The sequence below is a fragment of the Erithacus rubecula genome, assembly GCF_903797595.1.
Source record: "Erithacus rubecula genome assembly, contig: scaffold_1050_arrow_ctg1, whole genome shotgun sequence".
NCBI classification, from domain to species: domain Eukaryota; kingdom Metazoa; phylum Chordata; class Aves; order Passeriformes; family Muscicapidae; genus Erithacus; species Erithacus rubecula.
Window position 1 is genome coordinate 1 of NW_027636364.1, and position 22776 is coordinate 22776.

The 22776-nt window shown below is 60.0% G+C and overlaps 1 protein-coding gene and 1 long non-coding RNA gene across 3 annotated transcripts; both read right to left on the reverse strand.

The window, feature by feature from the left end:
• Positions 1–6: 6 nt before the first annotated feature.
• LOC306815174 (adhesion G protein-coupled receptor L1-like) lies at positions 7–22266 on the reverse strand (the record flags this gene model as incomplete). The annotated part of the gene is made up of 9 exons (XM_079331804.1): positions 7–171; positions 990–1028; positions 3042–3227; positions 4250–4353; positions 4722–5150; positions 6036–6833; positions 20295–20404; positions 21916–22129; positions 22248–22266. Coding segments are annotated over 9 exons (2064 nt in total), but the record flags the coding sequence as incomplete, so codon positions are not given.
• On the reverse strand, positions 11042–11408 carry LOC306815175. 2 transcript variants are annotated; one of them, XR_013777330.1, is made up of 3 exons: positions 11365–11408; positions 11169–11290; positions 11042–11108 (listed from the first exon to the last, which is right to left on the reverse strand). It is a non-coding gene; the product is annotated as an uncharacterized lncRNA (long non-coding RNA). The 2 variants fall into 2 exon arrangements; XR_013777331.1 differs by having other exon boundaries at positions 11376–11398.
• Positions 22267–22776: the final 510 nt, after the last annotated feature.

The following is a 22776-nucleotide window of genomic DNA, read 5'->3' on the forward strand; positions in this document are numbered from 1 at the left end:
CGCCGCCAGGAAGCGCGCAGGCTCCTTGACGTTGTCGGCCAGCAGGAAGGCGCCCTCCTCCAGCACGTCCAGCAGCATGGTGGCCGTGTGCGCCTGCTCCGAGCCGTTCATGTCCCGCCACGACTCCAGAGCCTCCGGCCGCAGCAGGTTATCCACCGCCTCCACCACGGCCTGCGGGGGCGGGGCTGGACACGCCCACCGCGACACACCCACCCGCAGGGACACACCCACCCACAGAGAAACACACACCCACCGCGACACACCCACCCGCAGGGACACACCCACCCACAGGGACACACTCAACCCCACCGCCACCACCACGGCCTGTGGGGGCGGGGCTAGACATGCCCACAGCGACACACACACCTGCAGGGATACACACACCCGCAGGGACGCACACACCCACAGGGAAACACCCACCCACAGGGACACACAGGGACACACCCACCTGCAGGAACACACCCACCCACAGGGACACACCCATCCCCACCACCTCCACCACGGCCTGCGGGGGCAGGGCTGGGCACCCAAGGATACCCACAGGGACACGTCCCGCCACAGGGACACACCCAGCGACACACACATCCCCACCACCTCCACCACGGCCTGCGGGAGCAGGGCTGGACACGCCCACGGGGACACACCCAACCCCGATGGCCTGTGGGGGCAGGGCTGGATACACCCAGGGACACGCTCACATGGACACACCCACAGGGACAGACCCCGGGGACACGCCCACAGGGACACACCCAGGGACACGCCCACATGGCACACCCAAAGGGACCCACCCAAAGGGACACACCCAAACCCCACAGCCTCCACTACAGCCTATGGGACAGACCACACCCATCCCCCAAAGCCCCACCCATCTCAAACTATCTCCCCAAGCCACGCCCATGCAGACCCCACCCCATAACGAACCTCTGCCCAGAACACCCTGACCACAAGCACACAAGCCCCTCCCATTGGTTGTGGCCATGCCCCCTCACCTTGATGTAATCCTTGCAGGTTCGCTCCCGCTTGTGCATCTGGGGGAGACAATAATATCAGAAGGCGAACAGCCAGGTGAGGGGGCAATACCCCAAAAACTGCACCGGGGGCACCCCGAAATCCAGAAGAGGAATCCCCCAAAATCTGGGGCAGGGACGCCCAAAATCTGGGGCAGCAACACCCAAAATTTGGGGCAGGACACCCAAATGTGGAACAAGAGAGGAGCCTTGGGGGCAGAGTGACCCCCAAAAATCTGGGCACGAGCACCCCAAAATTCGGGGTTTGATCTCAACAGGACAACCCCAAAATTCAGGTTAGGACCCCAAAAATCAGGTCCTCAAAAACAGCAGCAGGAGCACGGCAGGTTTGGGGGTAGGGGCACCCCAAAACTGGGAACAGGAGAACCTCAAAACTGGCGCATGAGTTCCCCACCCCTCAATAGGGGGACCCCCAAAATTGGGGTTTTGGGGTCCCTGGTTCTTGTTCTTCTTCATTTGGTGCTCAGAGTCCCCTGGCCTCAGTCCCACCTGTCCCCCCTTTGGTAATCCCAGAGCGGCGAACCCTCAGATCTGGGGTTTGGGGTCCCCCTTTGTGCTGAACCCCCAAATCCAGGGTTTAGGGTGTCCCTTTGAGCTGAACTCTCGAATTCGGGTTTTGGGGTCCCCATTTGGCCTGAACCCCCAAATCCCGGTTTTGGGGTCCCTCTTTGTGCTGAACCCCCAAATCCAGGTTCTGGGGTCCCCTTTTTGCAGAACCCCTAAATCCAGGTTTTGGGGTCACACCTGTTCCCTGCCTGTCCCTCTGCTTCCTTTTTGGACCAAATCCCGAAATGTGGATTTTTGGGAACCCCCTTTGTGCCAAGCCCCCAGCCCAGTTTTGGGGTCTCCCTTTGTTCTGAACCCACAAATCCAGATTTTTCAAGCCCCCCATTGTGCCGAACCCCCCGATCTCAATTTGGGCTCCCCTTTTGTGCCGAACCCCCAAATCCAGGTTTTGGGGTCCCCATTTGGCCTGAACCCCCAAATCCAGGTGTTGGGGTCCCCCTTTGTGCCAACCTCCCCAGTGTGGATTTTTGGGGTCCCCCTTTGTGCCAAGCCCCCAAATCCAGGTTTTGGGTTCCCACCTGTTCCCTGCCTGTCCCTCTGCTCCCTTTTTTGGACCGAACTCCCAAATCCAGTTTTTTGGGGTCCTTTTTTGTGCCGAACCCTCCAGTCCTGGTTTTGGGGTCCCCCTTTATTCCAAACCCCCATATCCCATTTCAGGCTCCCCCTTTGTGCTGAACCCCCCCCAATCCCAGTTTCGGAGTCCCCCTTTGTGCCGAACCCCCAAATCTGTTTTTTTCATGACCCCCTTTGTGCTGAACTCCCAGATCCCAGGTTCTGGAGTCCCCCCTTTTGCAAAACCCCCAAATCCAGGTTTTCTGGGTCTCCCTTTGTTCTGAACCCCCAACTGTGGGTTTCGGGGTCCCCCTTTGTGACAAATCCCATGTTGGCTCCCCTTTTGTGCCAAATCCCCAAATGTGGGGTTTTGGGGTCCCCCTTTGTGCTGAACCCCCCCAATCCAGGTTTTTCATGCCTCCCTTTGTTCCAAGCCCCCAATCCCAGTTCGGGGTCCCCCTTTGTGCCAAGCCCCACAATCCCATTTCAGGCTCCCCCTTTGCCGACCCCCCGCTTGTTTCAGGGTCCCCCTTTGTACTGAACCCCCCAATCCCGTTTCAGGGTCCCCCTTTGTTCTGAACCCCTGATCCCAGTTCGGGCTCCCCATTTGGGCTGAACCCCCACATGTGAGTTTTTGGGGTCCCCCTTTGTGCTGAACCCCCCAATCCCGGTTTTGGGGTCCCCCTTTGTTCCGAACCCTCTGATCCCAATACGGGCTCCCCTTTTGTGCCGACCTGTTGCCCATTTTGGGGTCCTCCTTTGTGCTGAGCCCCCCCACCCATTTCAGGCTCCCCCTTTGCCGATTCCCCCCCATTTCAGGCTACCCCCTTTGTGCCGACCCCTCCCCATTTCAGGCTCCCCCTTTGCCGACCCCCTCCCCGTTTTTTGTCCCACCTTGTTGTAGTTTTTGCCCGCCGACTCCCTCTCGAGCGGCCGCAGCGCCTGCAGCTGCGCATCCAGGATGTCGAGGAGCTGCTCCAGCAGCCGCACGGCCGAGCTGACATCGCCCGCGAACACCGGGCCCCGCGTGTGCCGCGCCAGCTCCCCCGCGATGCTCGCCGCGTTCTCCCCGCTCTTGATCTGGGGGGGGGCACCCACGGGTGAGGGGGGGGCGCCCCGATATCCCCCGGGGGGGTAGGGGATCCCCCGAGCGGGGATTGGTCACGTATGTGGGTTGAGAATGGGATGAGGAGTCACTAAAAGGGGTTTGGAGGGGTTCAAAGGATATAGGGGGGCACACAGAAATGAGGGAGGGGCGCCCTGATATCCCCCGGGGGGAGTGGGGGACGCCCCGAGCGGGGATTGGTCACATGTGTGGGCGGGGGATCCTTATTTTGGGAAGGGGTCACATGTTGGGAGTATCTGTTTGGGGAGGGTCTCTGTTTTGGGGGGTTTCTGTTCAGGGGGATTTGGGGGGGTCCCAGTTATGGGAGGTTCCAGTTTTGGGGGTTTCTCTTTAGGGGAATTTGGGTGTCCCAGTTTTGGGGGATTTCTCCCCAGGGGAATTTGGGGGTCCCGGTTTTGGGGGGTCCCAGTTTGGGGGGGGGTCTCTGCTCAGGGGAATTTGGGGGTCCCAGTTTTGGGAGGTTTCACTTCAGGGGAATTTGGGGAGTCCTGGTTTTGGGGGGTTTCTCTTTAGGGGAATTTGGGGGTCCCAGTTTTGGGGGATTTCTCTTTAGGGGAATTTGGGGGTCCCAGTTTTGGAGGGTTTCTATTTAGGGGAATTTGGGGGTCCCAGTTTTGGAGGGTCCTGATTTTGGGAGGTTTCACTTCAGGGGAATTTGGGAGTCCCAGTTTTGGGGGGTCCCGGTTTTGGGGGGGGTCTCTGTTTAGGGGAATTTGGGGGTCCCAGTTTTGGGGGGTTTCTATTTTGGGGGAATTTGGGTGGTCCCTGTTTTGGGGGGTTTCTGCTCAGGGGAATTTGGGGGGGTCTCTGTTCAGGGGAATTTGGGGGGTCCCAATTTTGGGGGCTTTCTGTTTAGGGGAATTTGGGGGTCCCGGTTTTGGGGGCTTTCTGTTTATGGGAATTTGGGGGGTCCTGGTTTTGGGGGGTCTCTGCTCAGTGCAATTTGGAGGTCCCGGTTTTGGGGTGCCCCCGGTACCTTCTGGGCCACCTGGTTGACCCAGGGGCTGGTGCAGTTGCTCAGGTCGGGCCCGCGGGGGTTCCACACCCCCAGACCCAGCAGGCACTGGAAGGAGGCGATGCCTGGGGGGCAAGGAGGGGTTCAGAGGGACCCCAGATCCCTGCACCTCAAAACATCCCCACCCTCACAAAATCCCCACCCCCACATCATCCCCACATCCCTGCACCCCAAAAAATCCTCACCCCCACATCCCTGCACCTCAAAAAATCCCCCAGTCCCCCAAATCCCCCCACACCCCCAAATCCCCCCAGTTCCCTCCAGTCCCCCAATTCCCCCAGTCCCCCCCAGTACCCCCAGTCCTCCCCAGTCCCCCCAGTCCCCCCACTCTCCCAGTCCCCCCAGTCCCCCCAATCCCCCCAGTCCCCCCACTCCCCCAATCCCCCCAATCCTCCCCAATTCCCCCCAAATCCCCCCAGTCCCCCCAGTTCACCTCGAGTCCCCTTGGGGCAGGGTCTCTCCACCAGCGCCCCCTGCTGTGCCGCTGGCCATTGCACCCTGCGCACCTCCCGCGCCTCGCACAGCCGCCCCCCGCCCCCCCCGGGCCCCCCCCCGGCTCCCCCCGGCCCCGACCCCCCCCCGGGCCCCCCTCCCGAGCCCCCCCCGGGCCCCCCCGGCGGGCGGCGCGATGCGGGGGGCGGGGGGGGCGGCGCCCCCGGGCCGCTGTTGGGGGGTCCCGGGGACCCCCCCGGGGTGGCGGCGCTGTGCGCGGGGCCCGGGGGGGGTCCCGGGGGGGGCCCGGGGGGTCTGGGGGTGAGGGGACCCCGGCGGGCCGTGGGGGTGGGGTACGGGGGGGCGGCGGAGCTGGGGGGCGCCGTGGGGTGCGGGGGGGCCGCGCTGGGCGGTTCCGTCGTCACCGGACCTGGGGGGAGCAAAAAAAACGGGGGGAGAGGGTTCAGGGTCTGAGGGAACCCCCTGAACCCCCCAAGGGATTCCCTAAAAATCTTGGGCTCCCCTTGAGTGCCTTGAGTGCACCCCCAAAGCAAAGTGGAGCTCCCCCTGGATATTTGGTGTTGCACCAGGGGCTCTCCCCGGCCCCCGGAGCTCCCTCCAAACTGTCCCCAAACCCCCACACCCGCACCCCCATCCCCCCCCAATCCCCAAACCCCCTCATTCCCGCCCCCCAAACCCCAATCCCCGTCTCTAAATCCCCCCAAACCTTCCCAAACCCCTTCATCCCCAAACCCCCCCATCCCCAAACCCCCAAATCCCCCCAAACCCCCCCAAACCCCTCTTCCCAACCCCCCCTGACCCCCTTCCCCTAAAACCCCAAATCTCCACTTCCCAATCCCCATAAACCCTTCAAACTCCCAAATCTCTGCTTCCCAAACCCCCAAATCCCCTCTTCTCAATCCCCCCAAACCCCTCAAACTCCCAAATCTCTGCTTCCCAAACCCCCAAATCCCCTCTTCTCAATCCCCCCAAACCCCTCAAACTCCCAAAACTCTGCTTCCCAAACCCCCAAATCCCCTCTTCCCAATCCCCCCAAACCCCTCCAACTCCCAAACCTCTGCTTCCCAAACCCCCAAATCCCCTCTTCCCAATCCCTCCAAACCCCTCCAACTCCCAAATCTCTGCTTCCCAAACCCCCTCAAACCCCCAAATCCCCGCCTCCCAACCCTCCCATCCCCGCCCCCTAAACCCCCATCCTCTCCCCCGAAGCCCCCAAACCTCAACCCCCGCCCATCCCAAACCCCCCAAACCCCCTCTTCCCAAGCCCCACCCCCACCCCCCCACCCCCTCTGACCGTCTCCATCGGGCGCTGCGAAGTCGAGCGCGTAGCGCAGCAGGAAGTGGTTGTTCCACACGTACAGCTGGTTGTCGCGGGGGTTGTAACCCACGGACGCCACGAACTGGTACGGGTTGGGGAAGGGCAGCGCCAGCGCCGCTCCGCGCCCGCGCCGCGTGTCGAAGGCGTAGACCAGCGCATTGCCCAGGTGCTCGGTGTCGTCGTCCAGGTAAACGCTGCGCAGCACGTACAGCACCCCGCAAGCCATGAAGGCGTCCGAGGCCGCGCGTTTGGCGTAGCCCGTCTCCCAGGTGCCCTCCAGGCGCAGCGTGTAAGGGTTCAGCTGGCTCACCACCAGCCGCCCGCCGTTGCCCTCGGTGGCGTAAATCACCCACAGCCCTTCCTCGTCCACCGCCAGGTCGATGTCCGTCTTGCCGCCCCAGCGGTAGGGAGACGTGTCGTGATAGTTGGCGGCGCCCACCACGGTCTCGCCGCTCTTGATGCGCGTCCTCAGATCGTACTTGACGATGCTGCGGGTGCGCTCCTTGTTGTAGAAGACGGCGCCGTCGTACACCACGAAGCCGGTGCCGTCGGCGCGGTGCGGGAGGCGGTGGGTGGCCGCGGGGCGTGCGCCCACCAGGTCGGCCCAGGAGGCGTATTCGGTGAGCGTGTCGGTGCGGTACGGCACCCACGGCAGAACGTAGAGCCGGTCCCCCGACTGCAGAGGGTCCCGGCACCAGCCCCCCGCCTGGTGAGGGGATTCGTGCGTGGATAGAGCCGGACCCACGCGCTGAGGGACACCCGGGCAGACGAAAACTGCGGGGACACGGGGAGGGGAGATGGGGAGGGGAGGGAGGGACAGGGGGACACGGAAAGAGGGACGGGGGGACACGGGAAGAGGGACGGGGGGACACGGGGAGGGGAGGGACAGGGGGACGTGGGGAGGGGAGGGACAGGGGGACATGGGGAGGGGAGGGACAGGGGGACATGGGAAGGGGAAGGACGGGGGGACGTGGGGAGGGGAGGGGGACAGACATGGGGACACAGGGAGGAGAGGGGCGAGGGACAGGGGTAGTCGGGGAGGGGGACAGACATGGGGGACACGGGGAGGGGATGGGAGGGACAGGAGGACATGGGGAGGGGGTGGGAGGGACAGACATGGGGACATGGGGAGGGGATGGGACAGGGGGACGCGGGGAGGGGATGGAGGGACAGGGGGACATGGGGAGGGGGTGGGAGGGACAGACATGGGGACATGGGGAGGGGATGGGACAGGGGGACGCGGGGAGGGGATGGAGGGACAGGGGGACGCGGGGAGGGGGGACAGACAGGGGGACACGGGAAGAGGGACATGGGGACACGGAGGGGGAGGGGACCGACAGGGGGACACGGGGAGGGTGAGGGGACGAATATGGGGACATGGGGAGACGAGGAGGAGGGGACAGACACGGGGAGGGTGGGGACGGACAGAGGGACACGGAGAGGGACGGGGGGACATGGGAGAGTGACGGACGGGATGGATGTGGGGACAGACGGACACGGGGACACGGGGGACAGGGAAGGACGTGGGGACAGACAGACAGAGGGACAGGCGGTGAGGGTAGGGACAGACACGGGGACAGGAGGGCAGTGGGGACACGGGAGGGGACACGGGGAGGGGACACGGAGGGGGGACATGGGGGGGATACGGGGGGGGGGGACAGCGAGAGGAGGAGAGAAAAGAGAAGCGATCCATCAGCGACCGGGGGGTCCCACGGGGGGGCTGGGGGGGTCCCCAACCCCGGGGGGGATTTTGGGGACCCGAGGGAGGGAGCGGGACACGGGGGAGGAGAGGGGAGGGGGAGGGGTCCCCTAACGGGGGGAGGGGACGGAGGAGAGGGGACAGAACGGGGGAGGGGAGGGGGGACACCCCGACTGCCCCCCGGAATTGGGGAAGGGGGGGCTGCGGCCCCCCGCGAACCCGGGACCCCCTTTTTTATTTTGGGGGGGTGGGGGCCGGGGCAGCACCCTAAGGGGGGAGGGGCAATCCTCCTTGGGGGGACCCCTAAATGGGGGGGGGCTCAAATCTGAGGGGAGTCCCTAAATCGGGGGGGGGAGGGGGCCTAAATTTTGAGGGGCCCTAAATCGGTGGGGGGGGGCTCTTCCCCCTCCCCTCCCCCCCCCGGCCCCACAGCCAGGGACGATCGAGCGCGACGAAACATGGGGGGGGAGGGGAGGGGATGTGGAGGAGGGGCTCGGGGGGAGGTTTGGGGGGACCCCCCCCGGGTTTTTGGGGGTTCGGGGGGGGGTCGGGGGGTCGCGCGTGGTCCCGGAGTCCGGCGGCGGCTGCAGAGAGGCTGGGGGAGAGAAACGGGGGGGTTAGAGCTGCGGGAGAGAAGGGGGAGGGGCACGGGGGGCGGGGAATGGGGGCGGGGCACGGGGGCGGGGCACGGGGGGGGAGGGGCACGGGGGGACCCCCCGAGCAGAGACCCTACCCCAAAAAATTCAAAGATCCCCTCCCCCACCCCTCACCGCAGGGTCTCTGCGCAGGGGGAGGGGGATGGAAACCCCTTGGGGGCGGGGCCAGGATGGGAAACGCCCCCAAAATGGGACCCCGCCCCTCCCCTCCAGCCTGGCCACGCCCCCAACCCGGGGAGCGAGGGGGAGGGGAGGAGTCAGGCAGGGCTGCACAGGTGAGCACAGGTGAGCACAGGTGAGCACAGGTGTGTGCAGGTAAGCACAGGTGTGCACAGGTGTGAGCACAGGTGTGTACAGGTAAGCACAGGTGTGCACAGGTGTGAGCACAGGTGTGCACAGGTGTGCACAGATGAGAGCAAAGGAGTTAGCACAGGTGAGCACAAGTGAGCACAGGTGGGCACAGGTGTGAGCACAGGTGTGAGCACAGGTGAGAGCACAGGTGAGCACAGGTGAGCACAGGTGAGAGCACAGGTGAGCACAGGTAAGCACAGGTGAGCTCAGGTGTGAGCACAGGTGAGCACAGGTGAGAGCACAGGTGTGAGCACAGGTGAGAGCACAGGTGAGCATAGGTGTGCACAGGTGTGAGCACAGGTGAGCACAGGTGAGAGCACAGGTGTGAGCACAGGTGAGAGCACAGGTGTGCACAGGTGTGAGCACAGGTGTGCACAGGTGAGCACAGGTGAGCACAGGTAAGCACAGGTGTGCACAGGTGAGAGCACAGGTGAGCACAGGTGTGAGCACAGGTGTGCACAGGTGTGAGCACAGTGAGCACAGGTGAGAGCACAGGTGTGAGCACAGGTGTGCACAGGTGAGAGCACAGGTGAGCACAGGTGTGAGCACAGGTGTGAGCACAGGTGAGCACAGGTGAGATCAGGTGAGCTCAGGTGTGCACAGGTGAGCACAGGTGTGAGCCCAGGTGAGAGCACAGGTGTGAGCACAGGTGAGCACAGGTGAGAGCACAGGTGAGTACAGATGAGCACAAGTGAACACAGGTGAACACAGGTGAGCACAGGTGGGAGCACAGGTGAGAGCACAGGTGAGCACAAGTGAGAGCACAGGTGAGTACCGATGAGCACAGGTGTGAGCACAAGTGAGTACAGATGAGCACAGGTGAGCACAGGTGTGAGCCCAGGTGAGAGCACAGGTGTGAGCACAGGTGTGAGCACAGGTGAGAGCACAGGTGAGTACAGATGAGCACAAGTGAGCACAGGTTAGCACAGGTGAGTACAGGTAAGCACAGGTGAGCACACGTGAGCACAGGTGTGCACAGGTGAGCACAGGTGTGAGCACACATGAGCACAGGTGTGCACAGGTGAGCACAGGTGTGTGTTCAAGGTTCAGTGTTCACACCTGTGGCTGCTCTCAGGTGTGTGCGTCACTGTCTCACCTGCCCCAGTGTGTGTGCCTGGGGCACACCTGGGCCTGCAGCTGGACCCAGGTGTGCAGGAGCATCTGGGAACCCCAGGTGGGCACAGCTCAGGTGTGCTCAGGTGTGCACAGCTCAGGTGTGCACAAAGACTGTGAACACCCAAGCCCCAGGTGCGAACAAAAATCCAGGTGTGCACAAGGCACAGGTGTACACAGGTGTGCCCAGGTATTCACAGCTTAAAATACACTCAGGTGTGCACAAGGATCCAGCTGTGCCCATCCAGGTGTGCACACCCAGGTGTGTGCCCATCTAGGTGTGCCCAGGTGTATCTCAGCTGTGCCCGTGTGTACCCAGGTGTGCCCAGCTGTGCCCAGGTGTATCTCAGCTGTGCCAAACTGTACCCAGGTGTACCCAGCTGTGCCCAGCTGTATCTCACCTGTGCCCAGGTGTATCCCAGCTGTGCCCAGGTGTACCTCAGCTGTGCCCAGGTGTATCTCACCTGTGCCCAGGTGTATCCCAGCTGTGCCCAGGTGTATCTCACCTGTACCCAGGTGTGCCCAGGTGTATCTCAGCTGTACCCAGGTGTACTCAGCCATGCCCAGGTGTATCTCACCTGTGCCCAGGTGTATCCCAGCTGTGCCCAGGTGTATCTCACCTGTACCCAGGTGTGCCCAGGTGTATCTCAGCTGTACCCAGGTGTACTCAGCCATGCCCAGGTGTATCTCACCTGTGCCCAGGTGTACCCAGCTGTGCCCAGGTGTGTCTCACCTGTGCCCAGCCCTGCCTGGCCGTGCCCAGCCCGGCCCCGCCCCCGCGCTGCCCGGGCAGGTGTGGGAAGGTGGGGGAGGGGAGACTCACAGGCTCGGGGGGCCCCGCGGTCCGGGGGGGGGCTGGGCCGGGCCCTGCGGGAGGAGGAGGAGGAGAGAGACTCGTTAGGGGCCCCTCCCCCCCGTCCGGCACCTGTGGAGAGAACCGCGGCCCCGCCCCAGTCCGGCCACGCCCCCAAGGCCCCGCCCCCGCCCCGGGCACCGACCCCGCCCCTCCCCCACCCCCCCCAATCCCCCAATCCCCAGCGCGGACGGACGGACGGACACGGGGGCGGCGCCCTGGCTGCGGCCGGGAGTGACCCTGAGTGATCTTTGACCTCTGAGTGACCCTGAGTGACCTCTGAATGACACCGAGTGACCACTGAGTGACCCTGAGTGACCTCTGACTACTGAGTGACCCTGAGTGACCCCTGAGTGACCCTGAGTGACCTTTGACCCCTGAGCGACCCCTGATTGACACTGAGTGACCCTGAGTGACCTTTGACCTCTGAGTGACACTGAGTGACCCTGTGTGACCTCTGAGTGGCCCTGAGTGACACTGAGTGACCCTGAGTGACCCCTGAGTGACCCTGAGTGACCCCTGAGTGACCCCTGAGTGACCCTGAGTGACCTTGAGTGACCTCTGACAACTGAGTGACCTCTAAGTGACCCTGAGTGACCTTTGACCTCTGAGTGAATATGAGTGACCCCTGACCACTGAGTGACCCCTGAGTGACCTTGAGTGACCCAAACTGACCCAAACTGACCCAAACTGGCCCCCAAATGACCCCAAGCTGACCCAAACTGACCCCAAATGACCCAAACTGACCCCAAATGACCGCAAATGGCTCAAACTGACCCAAACTGACCCCAAATGACCCAAACTGACCCAAACTGATCCAAACTGACCCCAAATGACCCCAAATGACTCAAACTGACCCAAACTGACCCAAACTGACCCAAACTGACCCAAACTGACCCAAACTGTCCCAAACTGACCCAAACTGTCCCAAACTGACCCAAACTGTCCCCAAATGGTTCAAACTGACCCAAACTGACCCCAAATGACCCAAACTGGACCAAACTGACCCAAACTGACCCTGACCCCCAAAACTGCCCCTCTTGGGGGGGATTTTGGGGGGGGCTCTGATTTGGGGGTTCCCTGGGGCATTTGAGGGACTGGGGAGGTCCCCCCAAAATTGCCCCTCCTCCCCCATTGAGGGGGTCGTGAGGGGGGACCCCCAGTTCTGGGGGTTGGGGACACCTCAGGGGGGGTCCCCAGAGGTTTTAGGGGTCCCAGGAGGTTTTGGGGGGTCCTGAGGACCCCCGAGGGGACAATGGGGGGGTCTGGGGGCCCTCCCAAATTTAATGAAGGGGGGGAAGGGGAAACAAGGGGAGGATTTAGTGGGGGAGGGGAAGGGGGGGAGGGTGAGAGGATTTGGGGGTTCAGGGAAGTGGGGGAGAGGCTTGGAGGAGTTTGGGGGGGCCCAGAGGGAATCGGGGGGGGAGGGGGGAGAGGGAGGGCTTGGGGTGGGGGAGGGGAGGAGGATTTTGGGGGACAGGATCAGAATTTGGGGTCACTTTGGGGGATTTTGGGGGAATTTGGGGTGTCTGGGATGGGTTTTGGGGGTTCGGGGGTCTCGGAGGTTTTAGGGGGGTTGGGGGGGTCAGGTGGGTTTTGGGGGGGGTCAGGAGGGTTTAGGGGGCTCTGGGGGGAGGTCGGGAGGATTTTGCGGGTGGGGCAGGGTTTGAGGGGTTCAGGAGGATTTTGGGGGTCAGGTGGGTTTTGGGGGCTCTGGGGGGGTCGGGAGGATTTTGGGGGGTGGGGGGGCCGGAGCGGGGGGGTCCGTGTTACCTTTTTGTTCCACTTCTATTTTTAGCACCGGAAGAAAAGGCGGGAAAGAGCGGGGGGAGGGACGGGGGGGGGTGGGGGAGGGGTGGGGGAGGGGTCAGACGGACGGGGGGATAGGGGAGGGGGGGGAGGGGAGGGGGAGGGGGGAGGGAGGAGAGAGGAGACAAAGAGAAAAGAGATTAAACGGCTCCGGCCCCCCCCGAGCCCAGGGGGACCCCGAGAGACCCCGGGACCCCCAACCCTGCGGGGGAGGGGCCGGGACGGACACTCGGACACGGGATGGACACGGGGACACGGGGATGGACACTGGGATGGACAGATGGACACAGGGATGGACACATGGACACAGGGATGGACACAGGGATGGACACACGGACACAGGATGGACACAGGATGGACACATGGACACGGGATAGACACAGGGATGGACACACAGACATGGGGATGGACACACGGACACAGGGACAAGGGATGGACATGGGATGGACACGGGATGGACACACGGACACGGGATGGACACACGGACACCATGGGATGGACACACGGACACGGGATGGACACACGGACACCATGGGATGGACACACAGACACGGGATGGACACGGGATGAACACACGGACACGGGATGGACACTCAGACATGGACAGATGGACACAGGGATGGACAGATGGACAGAGGGATGGATGTAGGGAAGGACAGATGGACACGGGGATGGACACACGGACAAACAGATGGACACAGGGATTGACACGGGGATGGACAAGAATGGACACGGGATGGACAGATGGACACAGGGATGGACACAGGGACAGGTGGATGGACACACTGACAGGGGATGGACACAGGAATGGACAGATGGACACGGGATGGACACAGGGATGGACACGCGGACACGGGATGGACACACGGACACCATGGGATGGACACAGGGATGAACAGATGGACACGGGATGGACAGATGGACATAGGGAGGGACACAGGGATGGACACAGGGAGGGACAGATGGACACGGATGGACACAGGGATGGACAGAGGTGGTGGAAGGGGACAGAGGGACATCCAGGCAGAGGAGAATGATGGACAGATGGACAGAGGGACAGAGGGACAGAAAGGGGGAAAGGTCAGTGGGAGGGGCAGGATGGACAGATGGAGCCATGGAGGGACAGACAGACAGACACGGAAAGGGGGGGATGGGGATGGCCTGGGTGGGGGTGACAGAGGTGATGGATGGACAGATGGACACAGGGACAGATAGACAGATGGAAGATGGACACAGGAATTGATGGACAGATGGACACAGGGACAGATGGACACAGAGAAAGATGGACACGTGGACAGACAAACACACAGACACACAGACACAGATGGGGGAGTCGGGGTTCCCCTCCCCCACACTCCTGCTCCCCTCGGGGGGGGTCCGACCCCCCCCGCCCCTCCCCCCCAGCCCTGGAGGGAGAGAGAAGTGACGGCGATGGGGGAGGGGCGGCCCGGGGGGGGAGGGGCTGCCGGGGGGTCCCGGCTCCGGGGGGGGTCCGGGGGTCCCTCCCGGCCCCTCGGTGTCACCTGCAAAGGAAAGAGGCGCCCCCGCCCCTCCCCCAACCTCCCCGGACACCCCAAAACCGCCCCCCACCCCCCTCCCCCCCCCCCACGGCACCGGCAGGGACCTGCCTGGGCTGGGAGTGCTGGGTTCTAGGTGTGGGTTGGGTTCTAGGTGAGAGCTGGGTGTGCTGGGTTCTAGGTGTGAGCTGGGTTCTAGGTGTGAGCTGGGTTCTAGGTGTGAGCTGGGAGTGCTGGGTTCTAGATGTGGGCTGAGTTCTAGGTGTGAGCTGGGGTTGCTCAGTTCTAGGTGTGGGCTGAGTTCTAGGTGTGAACTGGGTTCTAGGTGCATTCTAGGCATGTTCTGAGTGTGCTGGGTGTTCTGTGTTCTAAGTGTGTTCTGTGTTTCTGGGTGTGTTTCCTGGTGTATAGCGTTCTAGGTGTGTTCCAGGCGCATTCAGGGTGTTCTAGGTGTCTTCTGAGTGTTCTAGGTGGGTTCTGGGTGTCTGCCTGGCATGTTCTTGGCACATTCTGTGTGTGCTTGGTGTGTTCCGGGTGCTCTGGGTGTATTCTGAGTTCTAGGTGCATTCTAGGTGTTCTGGGGGTGTGCTGGGTGTTCCGTGTTCTGGGCATGTTCTAGGTGTGTTCTGTGTGTGTCCTGGTGTGTTCTTGACTTGCTGGGTGTGTTCTGGTGTGTTCTATGTGAGCACCGTGTGTTTTCTAGGTCTGTTCTGTGCTTCTGGGTGTGTTCCCTGGTGTATTTAGTTCTAGTGTTCTAGGTGTGTTCTGTGCTTCTGCGTGTGTTCCCTGGTGCATTGGGTTCTAGTGTTCTAGGTGTGTTCTGTGTTTCTGGGTGTGTTCCCTGGTGTATTGGGTTCTAGTGTTCTAGGTGTGTTCTGTGTTTCTGGGTGTGTTCCCTGGTGTATTGGGTTCTAGGTGCCCTCCAGGTGTGTTCTCGGTGTGTTCTGGGTAATCTGGGTGTGTTCTAGGTGTGGTCCAGGTGTGTTATGAGTGTTCTAGATGTGTTCTGGGTGTCTGCCTGATGTGTCCTTGGCACGTTCTGTGTGTGCTTGGTGTGTTCTGGTGTGTTCTATGTTTCTGGGTGTATTCTGAGTTCTAGGTGCATTCTGGGTGTTCTGGGTGTATTCTGGATGTGTCCTGGTGTGTTCTCGACTTGCTGGGTGTGTTCTGGTGTGTTCTAGGTGAGCGCCATGTGTGTTCTAGGTGTGTTCTGGGTGTTGGGCACGTTCTGGGTGTGTTTTCTGCATCTTCTGCGTGTTCTGAGCTCTGAGTGTGTTCTGGGTGCCTGTCTTGGGTTGCAATGCAGAATGTGGCCAGAATTGTGGATTCTGTCACCACCTGTTGAACCAGGTGTAGTGACCCTGATCTCCTGGCACATATTATCTGCTAATGGGCCAGGTGTGAAACCAGGTGAGCAGTGATCCTGATCTCTGTGGGAGATATCTCCTGTTAATGGGTCAGGTGTGAAAAAACAGGTGTGGCAGTGATCTTTATCTTTCCCACAGCCCATCCTCCCTCCAGAAGATATCTCCTGTTAATTGGTCATCTGTTAAAAACAGGTGAGCAGTGATCCTTATCTCTGTGGGGATATCTCCTGCTAATAAGTCAGATGTGAAAAAACAGGTGTGGCAGTGATCTTTATCTTTCCCACAGCCCATCCTCCCTCCAGGAGATATCTCCTATTAATGGGCAATTGTTAAGACCAGATGAGCAGTGAACCTGATCTCTGTGGGAGATATCTCCTGTTAATGGGCCAGGTGTTAAAAATAACCTGGGGCAATCATCTTTATCTTTTCCATAACGGTCCTCCCTCCAGGAGATATCTCCTGTTAATGGGCCAGGTGTGAAACCAGGTGAGCAGTGATCTCTGTGGAGTTATTCTCTGCTAATGGGCCATTTTTAAACCAGCTGGGGCAATCATCTTTATCTTTCCCACAGCCCATCCTCCCTCCAGAAGATATCTCCTGTTAATGGGCCAGGTGTGAAACCAGGTGAGCAGTGATCCTTATCTCTGTGGGAGATATCTTCTATTAATGGGTCAGGTGTGAAAAAAACAGGTGTGGCAGTGATCCTGATCTCTGTGGAGATATCTCCTGTTAATGGCCAGGTGTTATAAACTAGCTGGGGCAGTGATTTTCACCTCTGTGGAGATATCTCCTGTTCATGGCCAGTAAGTCCCAGCGCACGACTGATAAAATTCCATCATCCCACTGGGAGATGCTCCAGACAGGGGGAGGAGCCAAACCTTTCCTACCCAGATAAAAAGTGAGATTTTGGACACCAAGGCACCTTCTTCCCACTGGATTCCAGAGGAAAGCCAGACCTTTCCACATCATCCCTGGATCTTCAGAGGAAACTGCACCTTCTCCAGGAGCACTGCTCCAGCTGAACCACATCTGCCACTGCAGGAGGATGCAGCCACCATTGAATGGGACTGCTGCCAACACCTTGATTGACTGACGGGTGTCAGCTTGGATTCTGACTCTGGCAGTGTTTGGGATTGTTCTTTGTAATACTGTATTCCTATTTTAATTTTCCTAGAGAAGTGTCATTCCTATTCCCATATCTTTGCCTGAGAGCCCCTTAATTCCAAAATTATAATAATTTGGGGGTTTAAATTCTCCATTTCAAGGAGAAGATCCTGCCTTTATCAGCAGACACCTGTCTCAAAGACCAGGACAGTCTGGCGTGTCTGGAGCGTGTTCTTGGCACGTTCTGTGTTCTGGGTGTGTTCCAGGTGTGTTCTATGTTCTAGGTGTGTCCCAGGTGTATTCTAGGCGTATCCCAGGTGTGTTCTGGGTGTGCTCCAGGTGTGTTCTGTGATCTGGGTGTGTCCCAGGTGTGTTTAGGGTGTGTCCCAGGTGTGTTTAGGGTGTGTCCCAGGTGTGTTCTGTGTTCTAGGTCTGTCCCAGGTGTGTTCTGGGTGTGTCCCAGGTGTGTTCTGTGTTCTGAGTCTGTCCCAGGTGTGTTCTGTGTTCTGGATGTGTCCCAGGTGTGTGCTGGGTGTGCCCCAGCTGTGCCCAGGTATGTTCAGCTGTGCCCAGGTGTGTCCCGGATGTGTTCCAGGTGTGCCCAGGTGTGCCCTTGACTCCCTCAGCTCCCCGGGCTGGCACTGAGTGCAGATTTGCCGTGTTCTTGCTGTGCTTTTTACCTGGTTTTGAGTATTTTTCTCTCTTTTTGTGTGTTTTTGGTGTGTTTTGCCCTCTTTTGCTTGTTTTTGTCTGGTCTTTGTGTGGTTTTGCCTGTTTGTCCATGTTTATGTCTGTTTTGCTGAAATTTTTGCCTGGTTTTTTGGTTTTTGCCTGGTTTTGCCCATTTTTCACTTTTTATGCATATTGTTGCTGTGATTTTTGCTGTGCTTTTTGCTGTGCTTTTTGTTGTGTTTTTTGCCTGGTTTTACCTATTTTAATGCACTTTTGTGAGTTTTTTTCATCCTTTTGCGTGGTTCCGCCTGTTTTTCCGTGTCCCTGCTGCGGCTATGATTTTTTTATCTCTTTTCCCTGGTTTTCCCTGTTTCTGAGGGTTTTTCCATCTCTGTGACGTGTTCCTGTGATTTTTGTGTGGTTTTCCCTGTTTTCCCCTGTTTCTGTGTCCCTACAGTGGCTTTGCTGTGATTTTCCCCTGGTTTTCCCTATTTTTGTTGTAATTTCCCCAGTTTTTCCCTGTTCCCGTGTTTTCTGTCCCTGCTGTGTCTCAGTGATTTTTCCTCATTTTTGCTGTCATTTTTCCCTGTTTTTCCCTGTTCCTGGGTGTTTTTCCCTGTTTCTGTGTTGTCTGTCCCTACTGTGTCTCAGTGATTTTTCCTTATTTTTGCTGTGATTTTTCCCTGGTTTTCCATGTTCCTGTGTGTTCCCTCTCCCTGCCGTGTCTCAGTGATTTTACCCTGTTTTTCCTGGGTCTTGCTGTGATTTTTCCCTGTTTCTGTGTGGTTTTCCCGTTTCTGTGTGTTTTCTGCCCCTGGCGTGTCTCAGTGATTTTTCCTCATTTTTGCTGTAATTTTCCCATTTTTTCCTGGTTTTGCTGTGATTTTTCTCTGGTTTTCCCTCTTTTTGTTGTAATTTTCCCTGTTTTTCCCCATTTCTGTGTGTTTTCTGTCCCTGTCATGTCTCCGTGATTTTTCCCTGTTTTTTCCCTGTTTTTGCTGTGATTTTCCCCCTGTTTCTGTGTTTTTCCCTGTTCCTGTGTGGTTTTCCCTGTTTCTGTGTTTTCCCTGTCCCTGCTGTGTCTCTGTGATTTTTCCTTATTTTTGCTGTCATTTTTCCCTGGTTTTTCCTGGTTTTGGTGTGAATTTCCCCTGTTTTCCCCTCGTTTTGTTGTAATTTTCCCTGTTTTTCCCTGTTCCTGTGTTTTCTCTGTCCCTGCCGTGGTTTTGCTGCAATTTTTCCCTGTTTTCCCCTGTTCCTGTGTGTTTTTCCCTGTTCCTGTGTTTTCCCTGTCCCTGCCATGTCTCAGTGATTTTCCCTCATTTTTGCTGTGATTTTCCCCTGGTTTTGCCTGATTTTGCTGTGATTTTCCCCATTTTTCCCTGTTCCTGTGTTTTCTGTCCCTGCTGTGTCTCAGTGATTTTTCCCTGTGTTTTTCTCCTGTTTTTCTCCTGTTTTTCCCTGTTTTCGTGCTTTTTTCCCTGTTCCTGTGTGTTCCCTGCCCCTGCCGTGTCTCGCTGCCCCGGCGGGTCCCAGTGCCGGTGCCGTGTCCCGTCCCAGTCCATTCCAGTCCATCCCAGTCCATCCCAGTCCATCCCAGTCCATCCCAGTCCCGCCGTGCCCGGCTGGTCCCTCGGCGGCTGCGGCTGCAAAGCAAAGTTGGGGGAGGGGCCAGGGGGAATTTTGGGGGTCCCGCGACGGTGCCTGGGGAGAGATGGGGTCACCCCCCCCCCCCCCCCCCCCCCCCCGGGACCCCCAGGTCAGACAGAGCCCCCCAAGGGGGGTTGGGGGTCACAGGGGGATCCGGAACTGGGGCAGGTGGGGGGGGGTCACACCCCGGCCTGGGGGGCACAAATGCGACACGGGGGGACCAAAGGGGGGCAGAACCCCCCCACACACACACCTGGGGACCCCCCAAATCCCAACCCACTCCCTCTCCCCCAAAGGTGTGCCCAGGGTTGGGGGTCCTGGGGGGCTGCGGGGTCCCCGTGGGGTCCCTTGGGTGCTGTGGGGTGGGACTTGGGGGGCACAATGGGGAAGGATCCATAGGGCAGGATCTATAGTGCAGGATCCATGGGGCAGGATCCACGGGGCAGGATCTGTGTGGCAGGATCTGTGGGGCAGGATCCATGGGGCAGGATCTATGGGGCAGGATCTATAGGGCAGGATCCATGGGGCAGGATCTGTGGGGCAGGATCCATGGGGCAGAATCCATGGGGCAGGATCCATGGGGCAGGATCCACGAGGCAGGATCCATGGGGCAGGATCTATAGGGCAGAATCCATGGGGCAGGATCCACGGGGCAGGATCCATGTGGCAGGATCCATGGGGCAGGATCTGTGTGGCAGGATCTGTGGGGCAGGATCCATGGGGCAGGATCTATGGGGCAGGATCTATAGGGCAGGATCCATGGGGCAGGATCTGTGGGGCAGGATCCATGGGGCAGAATCCACGGGGCAGGATCCATGGGGCAGAATCCACGGGGCGGGATCCATGGGGCAGGATCTATAGGGCAGAATCCGTGGGGCAGGATCCATGGGGCAGGATCTGTGTGGCAGGATCTGTGGGGCAGGATCCATGGGGCAGGATCTATAGGGCAGGATCCATGGGGCAGGATCCATGGGGCAGGATCCATGGGGCAGGATCTGTGGGGCAGGATCCATGGGGCAGGATCTATGGGGCAGGATCCATGAGTCAGGATCCATGGGGCAGGATCCATGGGGGAGGATCCATGGGGCAGGATCCATGGGGCAGGATCTGTTGGGCTGGAACTATGGAGCAGGATCTATGGGGCAGGATCCATGGGGCAGGATCTATAGGGCAGAATCCATGGGGCAGGATCCACGGGGCAGGATCCATGGAGGAGGATCCATGGGGCAGGATCTATGGGACAGGATCTATGGGGCAGGATCTGTTGGGCTGGAACTATGGAGCAGGATCTATGGGGCAGGATCCATGGGGCAGGATCCACGAGGCAGGATCCATGGGGCAGGATCCATGGGGCAGGATCTGTGGGGCAGGATCCATGGGGCAGGATCTGTGGGGCAGGATGTGTGGGGCAGGATCTGTGGGGCAGGATGTGTGGGGCACTCACTGTAGGGCACACAGTCGTACTGCACCTCCAGGTATTTGTAGGTGCCCGGGCAGGGGTCGGGGAAGGCGTCGGAACCGGCGACCACCACGCACTGAGTGCGGTTATTGCACCTGCGGGGACAGGGACAGTCAGGGACAGGGATGGGACAGGGACAGGGATGGGACAGGGACAGGGACAGGGACAGGGATGGGACAGGGACAGGGACACAGGGGGGACATGGGGACAGCAGTGACACAGACACGGGGGGATGTGAGGGGACCTGAAGGGACTTGGAGACAGTGGGGAGACACAGGGGGACACTTGGCGACACCAGGGACAGCAGGGACACAGGGGGACACTTAGGGACACACGGGGACACTGGGGAGGATGGGGGACAGGGGACAGATGGGGGACATGGGGACACAGAGGACGTGGATCTGGGGACATGGGGACATGGAGGGACAGGGGACACAGGGACACACAGGGACACAGGGACAGGGGACAGCAGGACAGTGGGGACATAGGGACAAGGGGACAGGGGACACAGTGACACAGGGACACAGGAACACAGGGACACAGGGACACACAGACACAGGAACACAGGGACAGGGACACAGGAACACAAGGCACAGGGACAGGGGACAGCAGGACAGCGAGGACACAAGGACAAGGGGACAGGGGACACACAGGGACACAGGGACACAGGGACACAGGGACAGGGGACACACAGGGACATGGACACAGGGACAGGGACACAGGGACACAAGGCACAGGGACAGGGGACAGCAGGACAACGGGGACACAGGGACAAGGGGACAGGGGACACAGGGACACAGGGACACAGAGACACACAGGAACTCAGGGACAGGGGAGAGGGGCATCTGGGGACACAGCACTCAGGTGCCACCACCGATGTCCCTGGGGGGGACAGTGCCTGCTGTGTGGACACAGGGACATCCTGGCGCGGTGCCACCCTGTGCTATCCCCACGCTGCACCCAGGACCACATCCCCGACCTGCCCCATGTCCCCAACGTGTCCCCAACGTGTCCCCAAGTCCCCAACATGTCTCTGCTCCCCCAGGCCCCACCCTGCTGTGCGCCTGCACAGCTCCAGCCTGTCCCCCCATCCCCAAGGTGTCCCCAAGGTGTTCCCAAGGTGTCCCCAACCGTCTATACGTCCCCATGACCCTGTGCTGTCGCTGAGCTGTCCCTGTGTCCCCACAATGTCCCCCTGTCCCTGTCCCTACGTCCCCTACCTGTCCCAATGTCCGAATGGCCATCGCTGTGTCCCCTGTCACTGCCTGTCCCCATTGTCCTCTCAATGTCCCCCCACTGTCCCCAACATCCCCAATGTCCCCAATGTCCCTCATGTCCCCAATGTCCCCAGTAGCCCCCTGTCCCCAATGTCCCAAATGTCCCTAAAGCTCCCGGTGTCCCCAATGTCCCCACTGTCCCTCAGTATCCCCCCTCTCCCCAATGTCCCAAAGTCCCAAATGTCCACAATGTCCCCAATGTCCCCAATACTCTCCCAATGCCCCCAATGTCCCTAATGTCCCCAATATCCACAATATCCCAAATAACGCCCCTGTCCCCTGTCCCTGTCCCCTGTCCCTGTGCCCTGTCCCCTCCGTGTCCCTGTCACCTCTGGGCCATGATGGGCTGTGCCTGGGGCAGGTAGCACTGCACGTTCGCCATCTGCCCGGGCTCGGCGTCGCAGATTTTGTCGTCGGTGCGTCCGTAGTTGGCGTCGGCCACCAGCACCACGTCGCTGCCAGGGCAGCGCAGCTCTAGGGGGTACCCCTCACACGCCAGCTCCCGGCGCGCCAGCCCGAAGGGGAGAGCACCCCGGATCAGCCCTGGGGGGACATAACCCCAAAATATGGTCGGGAACCCCAAAATATGGTCAGGAACCACAAAAAACCCGGAGAACCCCAAAACATTCAAAACCCCACAGCTCCAGGGGGTACCACTCACAGGCCAGCTCCCGGCACATCAGTCTGAAGGGGAGAGTGCCCCGGATCAGCCCTGGGGGGGCAGAACCCCAAAATATGGTCAGGGTACCCCAAAAAACCTGGGGAACCTCAAAACATCCAAAACCCCACAGCTCCAGGGGGTACCACTCACAGGCCAGCTCCCGGCACACCAGCCTGAAGGGGAGAGTGCCCCGGATCAGCCCTGGGGGGGCAGAACCCCAAAATATGGTCAGGGTACCCCAAAAAACCCAGGGAACCCCAAAATATCAAAAACCCCACAGATCCAGTGGGTACTCCTCACAGGCCAGCTCCCGGCGCGCCAGCCTGAAGGGGAGAGCGCCCCGGATCAGCCCTGGGGGGGGCAGAACCCCAAAAATGGGTCAGGGTACCCCAAAACTGGGTTAGGAACCCCAAAAAACCTGGAGAACCCCAAAATACCCAGGGAAACCCTCACAGACAGCTCCCGGCGCGCCAGCGCAAAGGGAAGAACACCCTGGATCAGCCCTGGGGGCAGAACCCCAAAAACGAGT